This window comes from Gorilla gorilla, chromosome 17, assembly GCF_029281585.2.
Source record: "Gorilla gorilla gorilla isolate KB3781 chromosome 17, NHGRI_mGorGor1-v2.1_pri, whole genome shotgun sequence".
Classification (NCBI taxonomy): domain Eukaryota; kingdom Metazoa; phylum Chordata; class Mammalia; order Primates; family Hominidae; genus Gorilla; species Gorilla gorilla.
Window position 1 is genome coordinate 41,889,145 of NC_073241.2, and position 17,705 is coordinate 41,906,849.

At 43.8% G+C, this 17,705-nt stretch overlaps 1 protein-coding gene and 1 long non-coding RNA gene across 18 annotated transcripts in view; one reads left to right on the top strand and one right to left on the bottom strand.

Annotated features, from left to right (window-relative positions):
- The window catches only part of PTPRM (protein tyrosine phosphatase receptor type M), an 826,718-nt gene that overhangs the window by 33,341 nt on the left and 775,672 nt on the right, over window positions 1-17,705 (bottom strand). For 9 of the 17 annotated variants that reach the window (XM_031003686.3, XM_055368829.2, XM_055368828.2 and 6 more), the window contains one exon: window positions 2,540-2,656. In XM_031003686.3, the coding sequence (XP_030859546.1) occupies window positions 2,540-2,656 (117 nt within the window). Of the gene's footprint in view, window positions 1-1,736; window positions 1,788-2,539; window positions 2,657-17,705 lie in introns of all 17 variants that reach the window. The other 8 variants (XM_031003684.3, XM_063699394.1, XM_055368827.2 and 5 more) reach the window with 1 other exon arrangement.
- On the top strand, window positions 6,505-15,957 carry LOC134757420 (uncharacterized). Its single transcript, XR_010131307.1, has 4 exons — window positions 6,505-6,682; window positions 7,708-7,792; window positions 8,550-8,630; window positions 12,433-15,957. It is a non-coding gene; the product is annotated as an uncharacterized lncRNA (long non-coding RNA).

A 17,705-nucleotide genomic window follows, 5' to 3' on the forward strand; every position in this document is an offset into this window, starting at 1 on the left:
CAGGGTCTCATTCTGTTGCCCAGGCTGCAGTGCAATGGTGCAATCATGGGTCACTGCAGTCTTGAACTCTTGGGCTCAAGCGATCCTTTAGCCTCAGTCTCCCAAAGTGCTGAGATTAACAGGCATGAGCCACCACACCCAGTTAGTCACTTAACTTTGACCCAAGTCATACAATAGTCCCTGGCCCAAAGTGGGTGCTTAAGAAATACTTGTGAAATGAATAGTCATGTTCTGTCTTGTATAATACATGTTCTGTCTTGGAGACAGGAGGATCATCTTCTCATGCCCTTTCTGAATCCTAGGCAGCTCCTGGGTAGTGAGAATTCAGTGACCATTGTCAACTTTGTTTCTCCCAGAATAGGCAGGGATAGATTCACCAGATAGCCTAAATGCATGGAGACTTCAGGGGTGTCTTCCTTCTGACACTCTGGGTACTGTGTATTATTTAAAATCTGTTTAGCTTGGAATCATCAGCTATGTGGGAAATAAAAGACAACAATCAGATGCAAAGCAGGAATTCATGAGTTCCAAAGTGCATTGCATCTGCTTGTTTTGCAGAGCAGAGCCCAAATCCATTTTCACCTTTAGGTCCCTTGATGCAACATGCTCTCAAAATAGAATCAGAATTGCAGGCATCTCAAAGTACATGCTTACCTGTTCTCTTCTTTCCTTTCTAATGAGAAAGTTTAAAACCTACAAGAAATGCTCTACAAAAGTACTAATGATTTGTTTTCCTTAAAGATTCCAATTGCCCGGTTAGAAAATCACTAACGTGTCATTTTGATTTCCCCAAATGCATTAACAAGCTCCTTATTCCTTCTCTTCCCTCCACCACCTCTTCACTGGTTGTCTAGTGACTAAAATGACTGGATATTTCAGACACATTTCTGTGCAGCTGGGAATTCAGGGGAGTACAATAAGAGGTTAAAAAAAAAGAGGAAAGAAACAAACAAACCCTTCCTTTAGCTACAGAGATGCATTTTCAGCTTATTAGAGAGCTGACTATTGTTCAAAAAAACTCCATGTTTAAATGATGGCTTTTGGATTATTTTTTTAAAGAAAAAATATTGAGGGTCTTTTATCGCTGTTTTAATGCGGTTATTCATGAGTGCTCTTGCCAACAGCCATACAAAAATCCTCCATGTGTTTTTTTTTTCCAATTCTGCCTAAGAAGGAAAAAATTGACATCAAAGTGTGAGGTTCAGAACTTGAAGAACTGAGTCAACCAGAACTCCTCATTCTTTGAAGTCTCCAAGCTTTCTGCCTGCTTATTAAAAAAGACAGGCTAAGAAAAAAAATGCTAAACAGTATGAGAAACAGATTAAAATAAAGTCTTTCCAGCTTTGTGATTCTATGACAAATTTGGATCTGCAAACCAGGAAAGGTAGTTCAAAACATCAGACTAAATTAGCCAATAAGCAGATGTTGCAATTTCCTTGATTTCCTAAAACTGGTCTTATTCATCTAAAAAGCGCATTTAGATGCAGTGAGAATATAGAGTGGAGAGGAAGGCCAAAATCCAATTCCCTAGCAATCTGCCTATAACCCAGGTCTTCCAAGAAGACCTGCTACTATTACATGAGTAGAAGCTAACAAATTCACACCAAGATCCCTAAGTCCAGGGCAGCTGTGCAGGGCTCGGTTATGGAGAATCAACTCTGGATAGAAAAGTCTGTGGATCTTTGGAAGGCAGAGTGTTCCTCAGCCACATCACCTCCACTTTCCCCAGAGCCTACCTGTGACACTTCTCTGGATGGACTGCAGTTTGCTTCACCTCCGGCCCCTCCCTATGTCAGCAGAAAGAGGGGGAATAAGGAAATTCCCTGTTATGCCCTACAGTGCTTCCCAGAGAAGAAGCCCCATCCATGCACATGGGATGAGGCAGGGCAGAACCAAAGCAGAACATTCACCGACCCAACACCAGCGACTACAAAAGGGGAAAACCAGTATGGGAGTGAGCATGAATGAATGCGCTGGTTCATGCAAGAGTGTCCCATGTCTGATGGAGATCAGTCACTTAGGTTTCCAGGTAGGTCACTTCCACCTGGAAAATCCATCAGTCCACATTAAACCAGAGGTTTGGAAAGCCACAAGGAAGCGAGAGATTCCAGGAGGAGTTAGGACCTGTGTCTCAACACTGATACTAACTCCCTACTGGGAAATGCATATGGACATACACCAAGAAGGAAATTTACCAAACTGGAAGGACATTTATCAAAATTTAGCAAACTTTGTTCTGTGAACGAAGAAAGAGAGACGGGCAGAACAATATCAACCAGGGAAATAAAATAAACAAATAGACATTAATTTTGGTTTACTTGCAAAATATAGATTCTTATGAAATGAGAATGATTTGTTTTAAAGATGGAACTGAGCTGTTATAGAATCAGAGGGCAAGATGCAATCTTGAGAAACCATCAGATAGAGCCTACCTGCATTGAGATACGAGCATGTGTAAAGTATCCTAGGTAAGTTAATGAGGCTAGTATGGTACCACTAGTGTCTGACCATAGCTTTTAAAAGCAGTATGAAAACTTACCTTTTCAACAGCAAATGTTCTTATCACATATTCTGCCAGTAGTTCTGTTTCTATTAGGGTAACTTTAATGTCTTTATATATCTCTGTGTCATCTGGCCAGTATTTGCAGCATTTGACCTTCAGAAAACATAAAAGAAATTATGGGTTTACAGTTTGGTTTTTTTGGAGTTCCTCCCATGATGGGTCACACTATGATTTATAGGATAAAATTTGCACACAAAAGTTAATTGTATACTCAAGAGGAAGGTCTATTTTTTGTAGATCACCTGTGTTTTTATTCTTCTCAGAAGAAAACAATATTTGAGTTATGGGAGAAGTAAAACCTGGAAAAATGATCTAAGTTTAAAAAATTGTATTTTTACCACAAACATCCCAGTTACTGTAACCATTCATTTCCTGTGCATCTCTACTCAGAGAACGGCCTGCAAAAATAAACTGTGAAGGAAGTTTGCAATATTTTAGCTCTTCTTTTGAATTCTTTCTAGTTTCAGAAAGTGATTGAAAACTTTTTAGAAGGAGTGGGCAGAAAATCAGATTGAACACTAAAGATTAGAATTATATTTTTTCTGAAGGAAGTAGCTAAGTCATTTTCCCAAATTAGAACTACAGATTCATTTTAGTATAAATAAATTCAATAAACAAAACTTCCTAAAATATGAAATTGTCTTTCCATATTGTCTGAAGCCTCTAACTAATCTCAGGTGGGAGAATTTTGCATGCAAGGGGCATTTGATTTCCCTCATTTCTGAGCATTGAAGCACTCCACTGTCATATTTTTGAAATTCTCCTAGCAAATTGTATTTTTTTTTTTGGTAAGAATGTTTTTCTAGACATCAACGAGGGGAGAGCAGGACCAGAGGCTGGGCAGGAACACGTGACCACCTCAAGGCTCTGTCCTTGGCCTCTTCTGCCTCCCCAGGATTCCTGGCATTTTCATCTATTCCTGTCCCTGCCCCTCCATGGATGAATTTCTATTCTGTAACTCTAGCCCTGTTTCTCCATGTGCTGAATTTAATGTTTTTTGTTTGTTTTTGTTTTGTTTTCTTTTTTAGAGACAGGGTCTTGCTCTGCCATCTAGGTTGGAGTGCAGTGGTGTGATCGCAGCCCACTATAATCTTGAATCCTTGGGCTCAAGCGATCTTCCCTCCTCAGCCTCCCAAGTAACTAGGACTACAAGCACATGTCACCATGCCCAGCTAATCTTTTATTTTTTATAGCAATGGGGTCTTGCTATGCTGCCAGGTCTTGAACTCCTGGCCTCAAGCGATCCTCCTGCCTTGGCCTCAAAAAGTGTGGAGATTACAGGCATGGGCCGCTGTGTCCAACCTTCTGAATTTGATTTCTAACTTCTTTTGTGAGCATCTTCCCTTGGAGGTCCTGCCAGCACCTCAAAGACCATAAGTCTAAAAGAGAATTCTTTGCCCCACAGTCATTGCTCTCTTCCTGACTTCCTATGTGACTGCTATGACTCCCTTAATCAACCCATTCCTTCTCCCAAACCCAACCATTTGCCAAGGCTAGGAGTATCTTTGAAGCAGCTCTCAAAGTGTATTTTCCAACTTCTTAATCCCTCTGCCACAATCCTAAATTCAGGCTCTACTGTCTTCCTGCATGGGCATTCTATGTGTCCCAATACCAGAAAAACTCTCTCAATGTGTAATCCCAGTGCCATTTACTTGTTCTGCTCAAGAATCTCCTATTTCTAACTACTTTCTGAAACTAAATACAAATTATTTGGCCAGGCAGGTAAGAACCAGTTTTTAAATATGGCCCCAACCAGCATTTCCAGCCTTATCTTTTATAGCTCTCTTTTCTATGCACATATATTTTATGTTCAAGGACAAGTGTTTGCCCTGTTCCCCAAACGTACCCCATGATCCAAACTCCTACTCGCACCATTCCTTCTGTTCAGAATATTCTCCTCCCATCCATTTCTTCCCAGTTGAAGATTTTTTGCATTCTTTAAAGTACATCTCACATGCTGCACTCCTTCAAAGACTCCTCCATAGATGTGAGCTCTTTTTGCTGCCCTGATGAAACATGCTTGTTCTGACCCTGGTATGATGCCCTTCTTGCACTGTTTGACTGTAAACTTATTCCTGGCCAGCACATAAAGGGTGTTGTTTTGCTTATTTCTGCAAACCCTGCAACACCTGATCGCTGTGTCCTGTGCGCACTAAATATGCAATGTATATATATATAAAACTGAATTTTATGCAGAGAGTCACAGAATCAGTGTAGGAAGGAAAGTCCCAGACTGGGAAAGTTTACAAAAGAAATCTGAGCTGAGAGGACCTCTCCCAGAATGCCAACCCCCTGAGGTGCACTGATGTTCCCCCATGAGCTATGTGGCTGGTTATTTCAGCTGCCTCCTTGTGAAACTTTCTGGCCATGGATTCAGTGCCCTTCCAGGGAAGCCTCATTACCTTTAGTTGGCAAGACGTAAACCAGATACGCTAGGAGTTGCAGATACTGTAAAGCAGGAGACAATGATGGTCCCTGCCCTCAGTAAGTGCTCAGCCTTCTTTGGAATCTTTTCCCCCCTCATTATGGGAATATTATTTGTGACTTTATAAAGGGCTTATCTATAATATCTCAGAAATTTACATCATGGATACCTTTGCTCTATCAAAAATATCCCAGAGTAAGAGAGACCTACAATTTCTCCTTTCCCAGATGTAAAGTCGGTTTGAGCAGATCATGTATATTTGTGGAGATGTCTAATTTGACAGTAACAATGATTTCATTTCAAGAGTGTCCAGCACCATACTTTCACGATGCCAGTTAGCAAAGATGCTTATATGGGACATACTAGATTCTTCTGTATATTGGGGGATTAGTTTTTACCTTTTTGTGACTTCAGTTATGCAAGCAGAAGGTAGTGGGATAGATATAAAACTACATATATAGTATACAGGCACACTTTAAAAATAATTATTGATGAATAAATATACACTTTAAAAATTCATTTATTTCTCTGAAAATGACAACTGAACAAAACACACACACCCGCAATGTATGTTATACCAGGTTTATCTTACCTAATAAAAACACCTTATCAAGATTTATCTTAAGTAATAAAAATGATTTTACTAATTACAAGATGCAATTGATGTATGATATTTTGGATGGTCACCTAGTCTTCCATTTAGACTCTTTAACCTCCTTGTTCTCGAGTTTCAAAAATACGACAGTGGAGTGCTTCAGTGCTCAGAAATGAGGGAAATCAAATGCCCCTTGCATGCACTGAAAGCTCGGTTTCTTTGGGATTATTGGGAGATACGCTCCCAACTCCTTCAACTCCCTGGAGCGAGCTCTGGTTCCATCCGAAATCCGACCCTGGGCCCTCCCGGGCTGGCTGTCCCCCGCACCCAGTTCCAGGCTCTCAGGCTCCTGGTGTCCCGCGGCCGGATGAAGCCGGGCGCCCCCGCGCGTCGGCTGCAGGCAGCAGCCGCCAGGGCTTCCAACTTTGGCCGCGCTTCCGCGGAACAAGTGCCGCCGCTCTCCCAGCGAAGCGAGGGAACAATGAAAACACCGTCTGCTCTCAATTGCTCGGCACGGTGCTGACTTCGCACCGCCCGGATGCCTCCGACCGGGCGGTAATTGCGAGGGAGGAGGCGCGGGGCCGCTTCCTTCTAGAATGCGTGCTGGGCAAGGCCCCTCCGGAGCACAGGCACCTGGCGGGGCGGGCCCAGAACAGGCGGCCCAGGCATTTCGAATCCGGTCCTCCCCATCTCATCTCCCAGAATATCCCGAAATGGTTTGCCACATCTGTTTTCAGCCTCCTAAAAGCCCTTCTAAATTGGGTTTCTTTTAGTATCTTTTTAACTACTTGGACTTGTGTCAAGTTATTATTTTACTTAAAAAAAAAAAAGTTAAAGGAAGACAAAATATGCTTCGTTCTCTCTGCATTTAGAGTTTCCGTGTCTGGAGAGTGTGGGGCTCGCAGTCGCTTCCTGTCCTCTAAGGTCTGCATACAGAGATTCTGGAACTATTGGTTTGGAGGTGCCCGATGGAGCCCAGGAACCAAGGAACGGGAGGCGCCCCTGCTCTGATCGTGCGCCTGGCTTGGCTGCCTCCTGCAGCCCAGCGCTACCTGCACAGCTTCTAGGGGAGGCTGCGCCTCCCACGCATCCTAATCACGTAAGGCGGCAGCCTCCAGCCCAGAAAGCAAGGTCCAGAAACAGATCGTCTAATTACCTTAGTGCCCTGGTGGTGGTTCCACCAGGCCATCAATCAGGCTAACAGTCCCGAGCCCTGCCACCTGCTCATTACTGCCAGAGGGCGGCAGGAATAGATGTGTGGTCCCTGCTCCAAAGGGGTGATCCTTGTTGGCTTTAAAACTCACAAACACGAAACAGCACAGAAAGCGCTATAACTCCAGGATTTCTAACTTCCTGAAAAAAGATCTTTGAGGTGGGCCATTTTAAACCAGCAGCCCAGATAATACCCAGGTAAATTAAAGTCAGAGGATGGCTAGGGGCCAGAGCTGTGGCTCCCGAGGCTGCCATCACATGACTCTAACCTTCAGGGCATTTGACATGACTACAGCAGCCGTTATCAAAGTGAAGCAGGCATGAGACTCCCTTGGAGGGATTCTGAATAAATTCGGTAGGTCTGACTTTGTGGGGCCTGAAAATGTGCGCTTTGAACAAGCTCCCAGGTGATGCTGTGGTCTCTGGACCACACTGTGGGTAGCAAGGATTGAGACAGCACAGCTGCAGTCTTGCCAGGCTGGAGTGCCGGCTCTCACGCAGTGTGGACGTGAGCTTGAGGGGCTCACTGGAGTTTGCTCAACTGCAGAAGCTTCATCTGTAAATAGGACATGATTATAAGTCCTATGGCAGAGAGTTCTAAGAAGTCAGCAGTTCCCAAATTTGCCTGCACATTACAATCACTTAGCTGGGGGGAGGGAGGTCTTAAATTCTACAGCCCAGGCCATACTCTAATTAAATCATAATTTCTGGGGTGGGACAGAGGTATCAGTAGTTTATTGAAGCCCCCCTCTCCCCAGGCCATTCTGAAGTGTAGATACATTTGGGAACCACTGGATTAATTGATACAATGTGATGAAAACATTTAGCCATGTGCCCAGTTTATCCAAAAATGGAAATTGAACAAATGAAAATTCCGACTATTAAGTGATCGTTTTGTGATCTGGACCCTAGATGTCTACAGGAATTCAGAGGCCGAGGAGCCCATGGAGGCCTGGAGAGAGGAGGCAGGGTGTCCCGGAGAAGGAGGAGGGCAGAGGTGAGTACTGACAATTGTGCATGGCTTATGATGGTGGAGGGACAGCTAGGGGGAACCCCCTGCTGATTCCTCTCTTCCTCAAACCTTATCTGACAAGAGGAGAGAGAGGGAGAGAGGGAGAGAGAGATTGGCATGTCCATTTGCCTATCAGTGTGGTTTGATTAACTCCCAACACAATAGGTGGTTTTGGGGAACGGGATTCAAATCAAATATAGCTGCGAGGAATCTCAGAGACAGTCAATTTCCAAACACTCATTTTCAAGATCATTGCAACTCCCATCCACCAAGCAGTTCCTACTTTGAACTGGACACACTGGATGGCTGCATTCTGACATCTGTGGCCTCACTTAGTGGATGGAAGAGCATGTGATTTGCCCAGAAGAGACCTAGCAAGGGCCAGGCTGGTCTCGATCCTGTTCATTCCTTGTATTTCCTTGTGCTCTGGAAGGAAGAAGCAACGGGCAGGGCTAGGGAGTGCAAGTGGCTTGCTCAAGGCAATAAATTAGATGGTGGTGAAGGAGAGGCTGAAACGCAGGCTCTGACTCCAGCTACAGGGCCCTTTGGGAGGATGGAACTCAAGGTGCTTTACACTTTCCTCAGTTTTACCAGGAGGCTTGGCCTCTGGAACAGAAACAAAGTAGGAAGCCTTGAAATGCCTTCAGCTGCCTTTTGCGGGGCAGAACTGAAGACGGGTGGAGGGGTGCGGCAGGAGAGCAGAATGCACGCTCTGAAACCATCCTCCTCCTTTGTCCGTTAGCACAAGCTGCTGCGTTTCTACTCTGCCTCCTGTGTCAGCAACTCTCCCCATCCACAGGAAGGAGTCTGGGCAGAACTGAAGGTGTGTTTATGTGCATGCGCATGAGTACTCATTTTGCTAAGAAACCCATGATGAAGAAGGACTAAGAAATGTAATTGTTAGCTCTTAAGTTGGGGGCACCATAATGCGATCCAATAAACACAACTTTAAAGGGGAAGAAGGGATGAAAAAGAATAAGGCAGTTACAAGTTTTGATTTCTCAAGAGTTTTTAAGAGACTCTTCTTTGTTTTGAAAGAGATATCCAAACCGAGTATCCATACTTCTATTAATAGTTGTGTTTGGGCCCGCTGAGAAGAGGGTGGATGGATATTGGATAGTGAGAGCAAAAACACTGCCATGAGGCACAGCTACCACACAGAGCCCAGCCAAGAGCAGCTGCCAGCTTTGTTTCCAAGATAACAGATTTATTGTATCCCCAAACCTTTTGGTTTAGAGGTCTCACAGGAATAAAATATTACTCATTTAAATATCCTGAGGACACAGATTGCTCTGGTCTCAGTGTGATGGAGTAAGATGCACATGGGTTTTTTTCCCATCTACCTTGTGATGTTGCAGCAAGTGACTTACACTCCCTGAGCCTCAGTCTTCTCATGCGGCAAGTGACTTCCACCCCGAGCCTGTTTTCTCATGCATAATATGAGATCCTATTATTAACTTCTTAGGGAGGGTGTGAAGATTAGATGAGATTTTTTAAAGTATATATAAAGTTGCTGATTAAGTACCTGGCTTATCATAGCTTTCCTAGATTCTTCCTTTCATACTGGCTTTATTTGGAAGGGGGACCTTCCTTGGGAAACATCCTTGAAGATTATTTCAAAACTGGCACTACATCAAGAGCTTCTGGAAGTCTGGATAGTTTCAGTTTGGGAAATAACTTCATATCATAAGTAAATCTCTCTTTCATGCCTTTACGGTCCTGCCTTAAAGTACCCTCACAAAGCGTCTGTTTTCCAATTGCATCTGTTCGTTAATGTTGTTATTTAATGGGCATACAATACTTATAAGCACAAGGCCACATCTGTACCCACAACGCTGGTTTTCATCAGCTGTAAAGAAACATGCAGCCTGGTACCCTTGTGGAATTTTAAGTGTTATCCTACAAACCACACGAGAAATCTGTCTTGTTACTTTTCTCTCTTACCTCATCTTGATGAAAACTTAATCAGAAAGCAGCATCACTCAAACTACAACCAGACTTTCAGGAGACATGTTATTTCCACTGCTTGTTCCCCATCTTATTCAAGAGGTTCAGCTTGACTTTTAGCTATTCCCCAAATGTAAGTCCTCCTGCCAGGGGAGGGAGATTTGCCACCAGCAAGGGCAATAAACAGAGAGTGTCACATACTACTCTACAGATTATTCTGAAATAAGAACTTCAGAAACCTTTTGAGCAATGACATTATTAGAATACATATATATGCCGCCAGGTACATCAGAGAGGATGTTTCTTAGAGTGGTACATGATATATCTGTTGAGAAAAGAAATCCGTATTTTCTGTCATTGTCAGTCTTCACATGTGTCAGGGTCACAGTATAGATCTACAACTTTGTGCCAGTCACAGAACTGTTCTGGCCCTCAGTTTCCTTATGTGCCAAAGACTAGATCACATGCTGGTGAAAACGATTCCAACTCCTAACGCTATCTGATTATATGCCCGCTCCCATTAACTTTGTGGGGTAAGTACTATTATCCTTATTTTACAAACACGTAACGTAAAGCTGGGAGAGATTAAGAGATAGGAGACCTAAGGGACCAACACTGTGGCTGCAATGAGGGAAATCCTGTGCTTAGCTCCGGGCTGTGGTGTCCAGGCTGTCCTGCCAGTCATTCAGATAGCCCTGAAAGCGCATGACAAGCAGAGCCCGGACTGGGCATTGCTGGGGATGCAGAGAGCAAGGAGACATAGTTCTAATAGTGACTAAGAGACAGATGTGTAAACAAACTCAACTCAAGGCAGAATAAGGGGCAAGTTGACTGGTCAAGAGCACATTCCCTAGAGCCACACTGTCTGGGTTCAAAGCCAGGTCCCATTTATTAGCTGTGTGACCTTGGCTCCATTTTCCCATCTGTAAAATGGGATAAGAGAGTTGTTATGAATATTAACTCAATTCTTTTCCTTGTAAAGCACCTAGAACATGCTCAGCACAAGTTAATATTCATTAAAATTTTAAAAATGAAAACTGCTGTTGGCAGTCAGAAGTATGCTAATTCCAAACAAAGGTATGCAAAGCTTCATAAGGGAAACTACCTTACAAATGAGACAGAAATATGGAGTGCTGTTTCTATGGGTGGATATGGAAGAGAGGGATATTCTAGACTTGGGGAGTTGGCAGAGGGCAGCTGGAGTGGTCTTGAGGCTCTGGCAGGTGGGGGCTGGGAGGGTGCGATCCTCCGACAGCAGCAGGAAGCAGTCACTATTTCGTGACTGTCAGCTGCTTCTGAGGCCCTTCTCGCTGCACTTTGATGCTACACTTTGAAATAAAGGGAATTGTATTGGGAAGGAAAGTTTGTATTCAACAGGAGCAGGAGGACACAGGAATGGGTTTTCTGTAGGAGCAGTGTTTTTAAAGGGTACCTAGTTCCTTTGTGTAGGTGTATGTAATCACTGCCACCACCATGGGGCTCTCTGCAGCTGAGGCAGCTGCCCCGCTGGGATGGGCTGCTAAGTGCAAGGTGTGAACTAATTGCGACAAGGGATGTGTGAGTAGGTCGGATATGGCAGAGCTGGGAGCAGTTGGGGCCGGGGATCACCCAGGACTAGGTGTCAGGCAACCCCATCACCAGCGGCTTGCTTGGATCCTTCACACTGCTTGAGAAGAGGGCAGCAGCTTCAGGACTGGGGTGGCAGGATAACAGGCACATATCAGGGTTCCTAGAGCTGGTGAGCTCAGGCACTGGGTCTCCTGTGTCTCCCAAGTTGCCAAGATGTGACCTCTCTGACTTAGTCAAGACCTGGGAAAATTCTTGAAACACACACACGATATTCTTTTCTTCTAGATAGAAGGATAACATTTTATTTTTAAGAACCTCGGATAAAGTTTTTATAGCCTATCTTAAAAATGAACATTTAATGATGACACAGTGGGCTGTAACAGAAAGAAGCCTGGCAGGCAGGCAGCAGGGCTTGGGGCTAATCCTAGCTGTGTTCCAATCTAGCTCTGTGAGCTTGTGCAAGTCACTGAACCATTCTAGTACTCAGTTTCCTTACTGGCAAAAGAGGATACAAGACCATATGATTATTAAAGGTATTCTGAGTCCTACAGTTATCTGATTATGTGATTCTAGAATGTGGTTCTTTGGAAGCCTTAGGAGTCAGGAGCATGGGTTCCAGAGTTCAAATCCTGGGTCCCACATTAACTAGCTGTATGAAGTTGGACCAATTTATTAATGTCTTTTAAGTTTATTATCTGGAGAATAGAATAACAATCATGTCTATTTCTTAATCACTCTGATGAGCTAAAGACTCACCACATTGACTTACCCATAAGAAATGTCCAGTAACTGTTAGTGGTGGTCACCATTACCCCAGCACTTCTGCTACTGAGAAGGGAACAGCACTCAGTATAGAGCTCCAGGTGCTCCATTTATTGTAACACACAATGCTTTATGGTCTGTATCAGTGTTAGGAAGATAACAAGCTTTAATTTCAGAGGCATTAATCAGGGCTAAATGCCTCTGAGACAGTCTGAAGTGCGTACCTGTCCCAGTTCATCTCTTTGAGGAAATAAAGGGCTCTAGGGGTGAAGGAAGGAAGAAAGGAAGAAGAATTTACAAAAGACACGGGTCAATCTGAGTCTCACCACCCTCACTCTCTTCCTTAGTTTGTCACAAGGAGCTGCTAAACAGATCAAAAGGCATTGAAGGATGGAGTGACATGATATATGACCTGCCCAATCCTTGACTGCACATCACATAAGCAGTCCTAAGATGTGAAGTATATGATGCCACCAGTTGAATGGATTGAAGCTCCCACACGTACACTGTTGGTTTCAGATTCTCTACTCTACAACATCAGAAAAGAATCTATTTTTGGTGAGATAACAAATGTGCTATGTTACTCTAGAATAAAGACATCTGTTTACTTACAATTTTAAGTGATAAGAGTTCTGCTTCTATTTTACAGTAGACAATCTAAAGCTAAAAGATGTAAATCCAAACAGTGTCGGGTGTTGAAACATCTACTCCCAGCTTCCTTTCACATCCCCTTCTGCAGGCAGTGTTCCCCACTGTTCATCCCTGGTCTCCTGCAGTGCGTCTGTTTCAGACTGTGCTTCTTTATACAAAGTCCTAGCAAGTAATCCAGTGCAACACCAGGGGGCTAATTCACCTCTGCTTCCTCAGCTAGTATTGGCCAAGGTGACCAGTCCACTTTTGGAACTCAGCAGCACCCCCACAATTTTCAAATAATGTTACCCAAATGCACGTTCCTTGTCCTGAGCTCTACAAACCTGTAATTCAGGCATAGGGAAGCAACTGACACACTATCTTCTTGTTGGGTATGAAGGGGTTTTTTTGCATAGATTTCACGGCAGAGGTGTGTCCAGACCTGTTCCACCTTCTCACTGCTAGAAACCTGGTCCTACAGACAGGGAGTGGTAGCTTATGCATAAGTTGCTGTCTTTCTCTGGTCTTAGACATGTGGCAGGCACTTTCAGAGAAAAAATTCTGAGGCAGTGAATTCTGGTTGTCTGTAGCCTACTGAATTACATTCCTCCTTATTTATTTCCTTAGTTCATGAAACTAAAGTAGAGATACTGATGTCTTTGCCACTTTGTTAGTCTGAACGCAGTTGTGTAAAGGCTCTATCTAAAACCAGTTACTGGATTTTTCTGTTTCTTTGGTCCTATCCTCCTGGGAGAGGCCCCAGTGGTTACTCATGTATTTATGTGGCCAGACAACCCTAAGCCTTCTAAGGCAGAGGAAGGGCTCAGGGAGTAGATTTGGAAAGTAGAGAAAGGAGAAAAGAATTCTGCCTTCAAGAAAGGACCTCATTTACTGCTTTTCAGCAAATTGTTCAAGAATAGGATATACCTGCTGTGCGCAAAACGGGAGAAAAACTGACTTTCAAGGGCTCATGAGCAGAACAAGGAAGGCAGGCTATTGCAGCTCTGAGACTGTCCCATATTGCGTCCAATGATGGTGCCGGGAAACTCCAACTGTGCACACCCGAGCAGGTAGGAATGTGCTGGAACCACACTGTAAAACCGCTCAGGCTGTGATGCATCGGTCCCAGGTGCACTTGTCCATCTGCTACACATGCAGGCTCCCTGCCCTCTGAAGCACTTTTTAGATACAAAGGCAGGTGACCACCTGTATGTACCCCAAAGACTGTGGCAGACAAAGTTAGAGGTGACAGAGTGACACAACAGAGGCCCCAAGCCCAGGCCAGTAAAATGGCAAAGAGACAAGAAGTCCACGCACAGATGTAAGTGAGGATTTTCCAGGGTCGGCCAATTATGGCAAAGCAGCAAGAGTGCCCATTGAAGGCTAGCGACAGGGCTCCACAGGGGTGACCATGGAGGCAGGTGCCCAGGCACAGGCGTCTCCATAGGCTCAGCTGGAGAATGTGAAAGAGCTGATCTGCACACAGCTCGCAGTTACCTGGAGGAGCCAGGAGAGCATGCTCAGAGCAGCACTTGTTATTCAGACCTGCAAATTTGCTTTGATCCTGTAATATCCTGCCACTGTGGCAGCATGAGAGATGGCTGACACAAAAGTGTCAGATGACTTATAGCACGTAAAGAATTGTCTCTGAAGCCTGATTTGTATTTCATCGATATTTGAGTGAAAACGACTTCTGCTTTTTTTTTTTAAAGGGACATAATGGATTAGGCTGAATTACCAAGTATTTAATACAAAAGGATTAATTGGGTAGGCTAAATGTAGATACATTTCTGTCATTTCAAACAGGTGTAGTGACCTTCACTCACATCCTTAGTGAATATATTATACATACTTGTATGGCTTCAGATTCAAGTCTCTTCTTCCAATGTAGAAGAAATCAACAGAAGGAGGGCAGTACACAGAAATTCCCCTCATATGCACTCAGTTATTTTGCAGCAGCTTACATGTTCCTCTGTAATTATTCTTCCACCTCTCCCAAAACAGTCACTTATACTTTCTCTGTGTCCAGCCTTTCGGGGTTCTGCTCACAGAAGCCTATGGTCTGGCAGGGAAGGCAACATGGCAGCTGAAGGTGTTTTGTTCCTTCTCGTGTACAACCTTATGTAATACCTCTATAATTGGGTTGTACATGTCTTGAAGGATCCTCTCTTTTATTCTCTGGCTTTTGCCTAAAGTAGGCTGAGAGGTCGCCTGATGCCTGCACAGTCACTGGCTGCATGCATACCAGGGAGCAGAACCAGCAGGAGAGATGAACAGACTCCAAGGGGTTAAGGTTTCTAACACCGGCAACAGCAGAGACACAGGAGGCATGAGAAACAGATAGGAAGATGATCCTGTCTTCCCCACAGGAAATTCATTCATTCATGGTGACAACTCACCAGAATTCAGAACAAGAGAGACCATGGTCTGCACTCAGAACAAACAGTGGCTTGCTGCTCCCAACAAAGCAAAGAACATTTCTGAAATGGAGATAGGGATGTGTGTGTGTGCATGTCCAAGTGTATGCATATGTGTGTGTGTGTGTGTGTGTGTGTGTGTGTGTGCGTGTCATGTGCATACATTTGGGAAGAACCTCTGATCAGATATGGGGAATGTGAAAATTGTAAAAGAGATCTAGTCTGGTTACTCACGCAGGCAAATGTGTGTGTGTGGGGGGAATAGCTAGCCTTAAACAAAAATGTGCGTGTGTAAATATGTTGTGTATGTATGTATTTGCAGGAATACTATCAGAATAAAGTTTACAGAGGTTGGGGTTGGCATATGATATGAAGTTTTATATAAGAAACCTCATTACTCTAAATTATAAAATGCAGAACTTAGTATTTAAAATACTGAATAAGCCTTCAATAAGATTGGAGAAAAAAGTTATATGGTTTTCTCCTTGCTTTAGTCTGTGAGTATGTGTTTTCTTTTAGTCTCATATTTTTCAAAATCATTACCCAGTTTGTAGTCAATTAAGTGTTTCCTGGTTAAATGAAGTTGTTTTATAATTGTATATGTTTTTGCATCTCCTTTGTACCACAGTTTACCTTTAATTAAATGGATTTGCTGTCCAAATTGAATTGACGGATGTGAAACGATGATTCTCTATTGATTAAACACTTTGAGTAAAATAGCCATTTCGTTGCCTAAGGAGATCTTCCAGAGGTAACAGTCACACTTGCAATTATACAGAACACAATGGGGCGTGCATAGATATCTTCATTAAACAATCGTGAGAGTCCTCCAAAGAAACCACATTCTCTCCAAGGACCCCCTCCCTACTGCAGGCAGGAACCCGCTGCGGCCCTGCTGATCACTGGGTAAATATGCTCACCGGGTGCGACTGATTGTGGCAGTTGATAAATTAGGGGGATAGCTATAAGTAATTTTGAGAACTTCTGAAAAGAATATATTTCTTCAAAAATCTTAGTTTACTGTAGTCAGATTAGATTATTTTCAAAAGAAGGTCTATAAATTAGAGAACAGACTGAATATCTTTTATGGTCTGCATAAATTAAAATACAGAAGGATCACTGACAGAATTTGTCTCACTGGTACCTAATCACATGGCAACATTCCATTCCAGATCCTCTACACAATTCATGTGAAAACAGTGCAGAGGACATGGGAGCGGAGGGCTCTCTCCTAAGGGAGCGACAGTCCTCATGTTTTTATCCTGAATCATTCCCCTTTAACAATCCGCACTCAATCGTTTTCTGCTGTTGGTGGTATTCAGAGTGTACAGGAAGCATCAAGGACTCTGGAAGCATATGGATTAAACCGGATCTGGACCACAGATGCTTTTATTATTCAAATGGATGCCGTCACCAAAATGTAAACAGCAAACAGGAAAATATCCCTCATATAAACATGGAATTTTAGAGTTCATATGGATAATTCCCTTCATTCCAAGGTTGCAAAAAGTAAGGTGTGGGGTAAGAATGGGTTGGTTTTCAGTTCACCTAGAAACGCTCACAACACCCTATTCTCCTTGGAGTCACATTCCCCTGCCGCTAGTACCTGGAGGATTTGGGCTATTGGCTGTCCTGGGATTCCACCTACCTGCATCCTGTAGCCGCCAACTGGAGTCTCACTTATATCTGCCCATCCTTACCTTCTCCCCAGAGAAGAGGTCACTCCCATTCCAGGTGAACACCTTTACCTGTGTCCTTGATGCATCCCTAAAATAGCTACTTCCCTTTTCGTCCAGCTTCTCAGCCCATGGCCTTGCTCCTTACTACACTGGGAAAACCACTGTTACCAGGAGAGGGTGCCATCCTGAGTGTGTTTCTGTTTGGTTCAATTTATTTAAGTGTGTCCACGCCTGTCTCTGCTCTGCAGGCTCAGAGGAAAAGGTGTCATCTCTTGTAAGGCTGAATGGAGGACCTGCGCTCAGGGTCCCTTCCCTCCTGGCTCCCTGGCAAAGACTCCGTCCACTTCCCAAGATGTCCAGTCTCTCCCTCTCTTCTGATTCTTTTCCTTAACACATAACTACTGTCAAGGGTCTTTCACCTTATAAATATCCTTTGATCAGAAATGCTCCTCTGTTTACAGCTGCACTCCTCTCTTTTCCCTGCAGGGCTAGGCTTCTGTCAAGTCTACACTCAGTCTATGCATCCTCATTTGCTACTCCTGCCTCAACGCTGCAGGCTGGCTTCAGTGCTTGCCATTTGTACTGAATGCATCATTTGGTCTGTCAACATCCATTTCATCCATTCATCCTTCCTAATGGATCCTTGACTTCCTTTTGGGGAATTACTTCTTCCCTATTGGGTGGCTTGTCAATTAGAGGCCCTGGACAGCGAGGGATGAGCACATGAACCAACCTGTGGGAGTCGGAGGTTCTATCCTTGTTATTAGAATCCTGAGCACAGTGACAAAGAGACCAGAGAGCTCACTGTCTTAGCATCAGCGCCTTGACTAGACTGTCTGGCTGTGAGACCCATTTGGCTCACTAGCCCTCTGGAGCTGTTACCTTCTTTCCTAT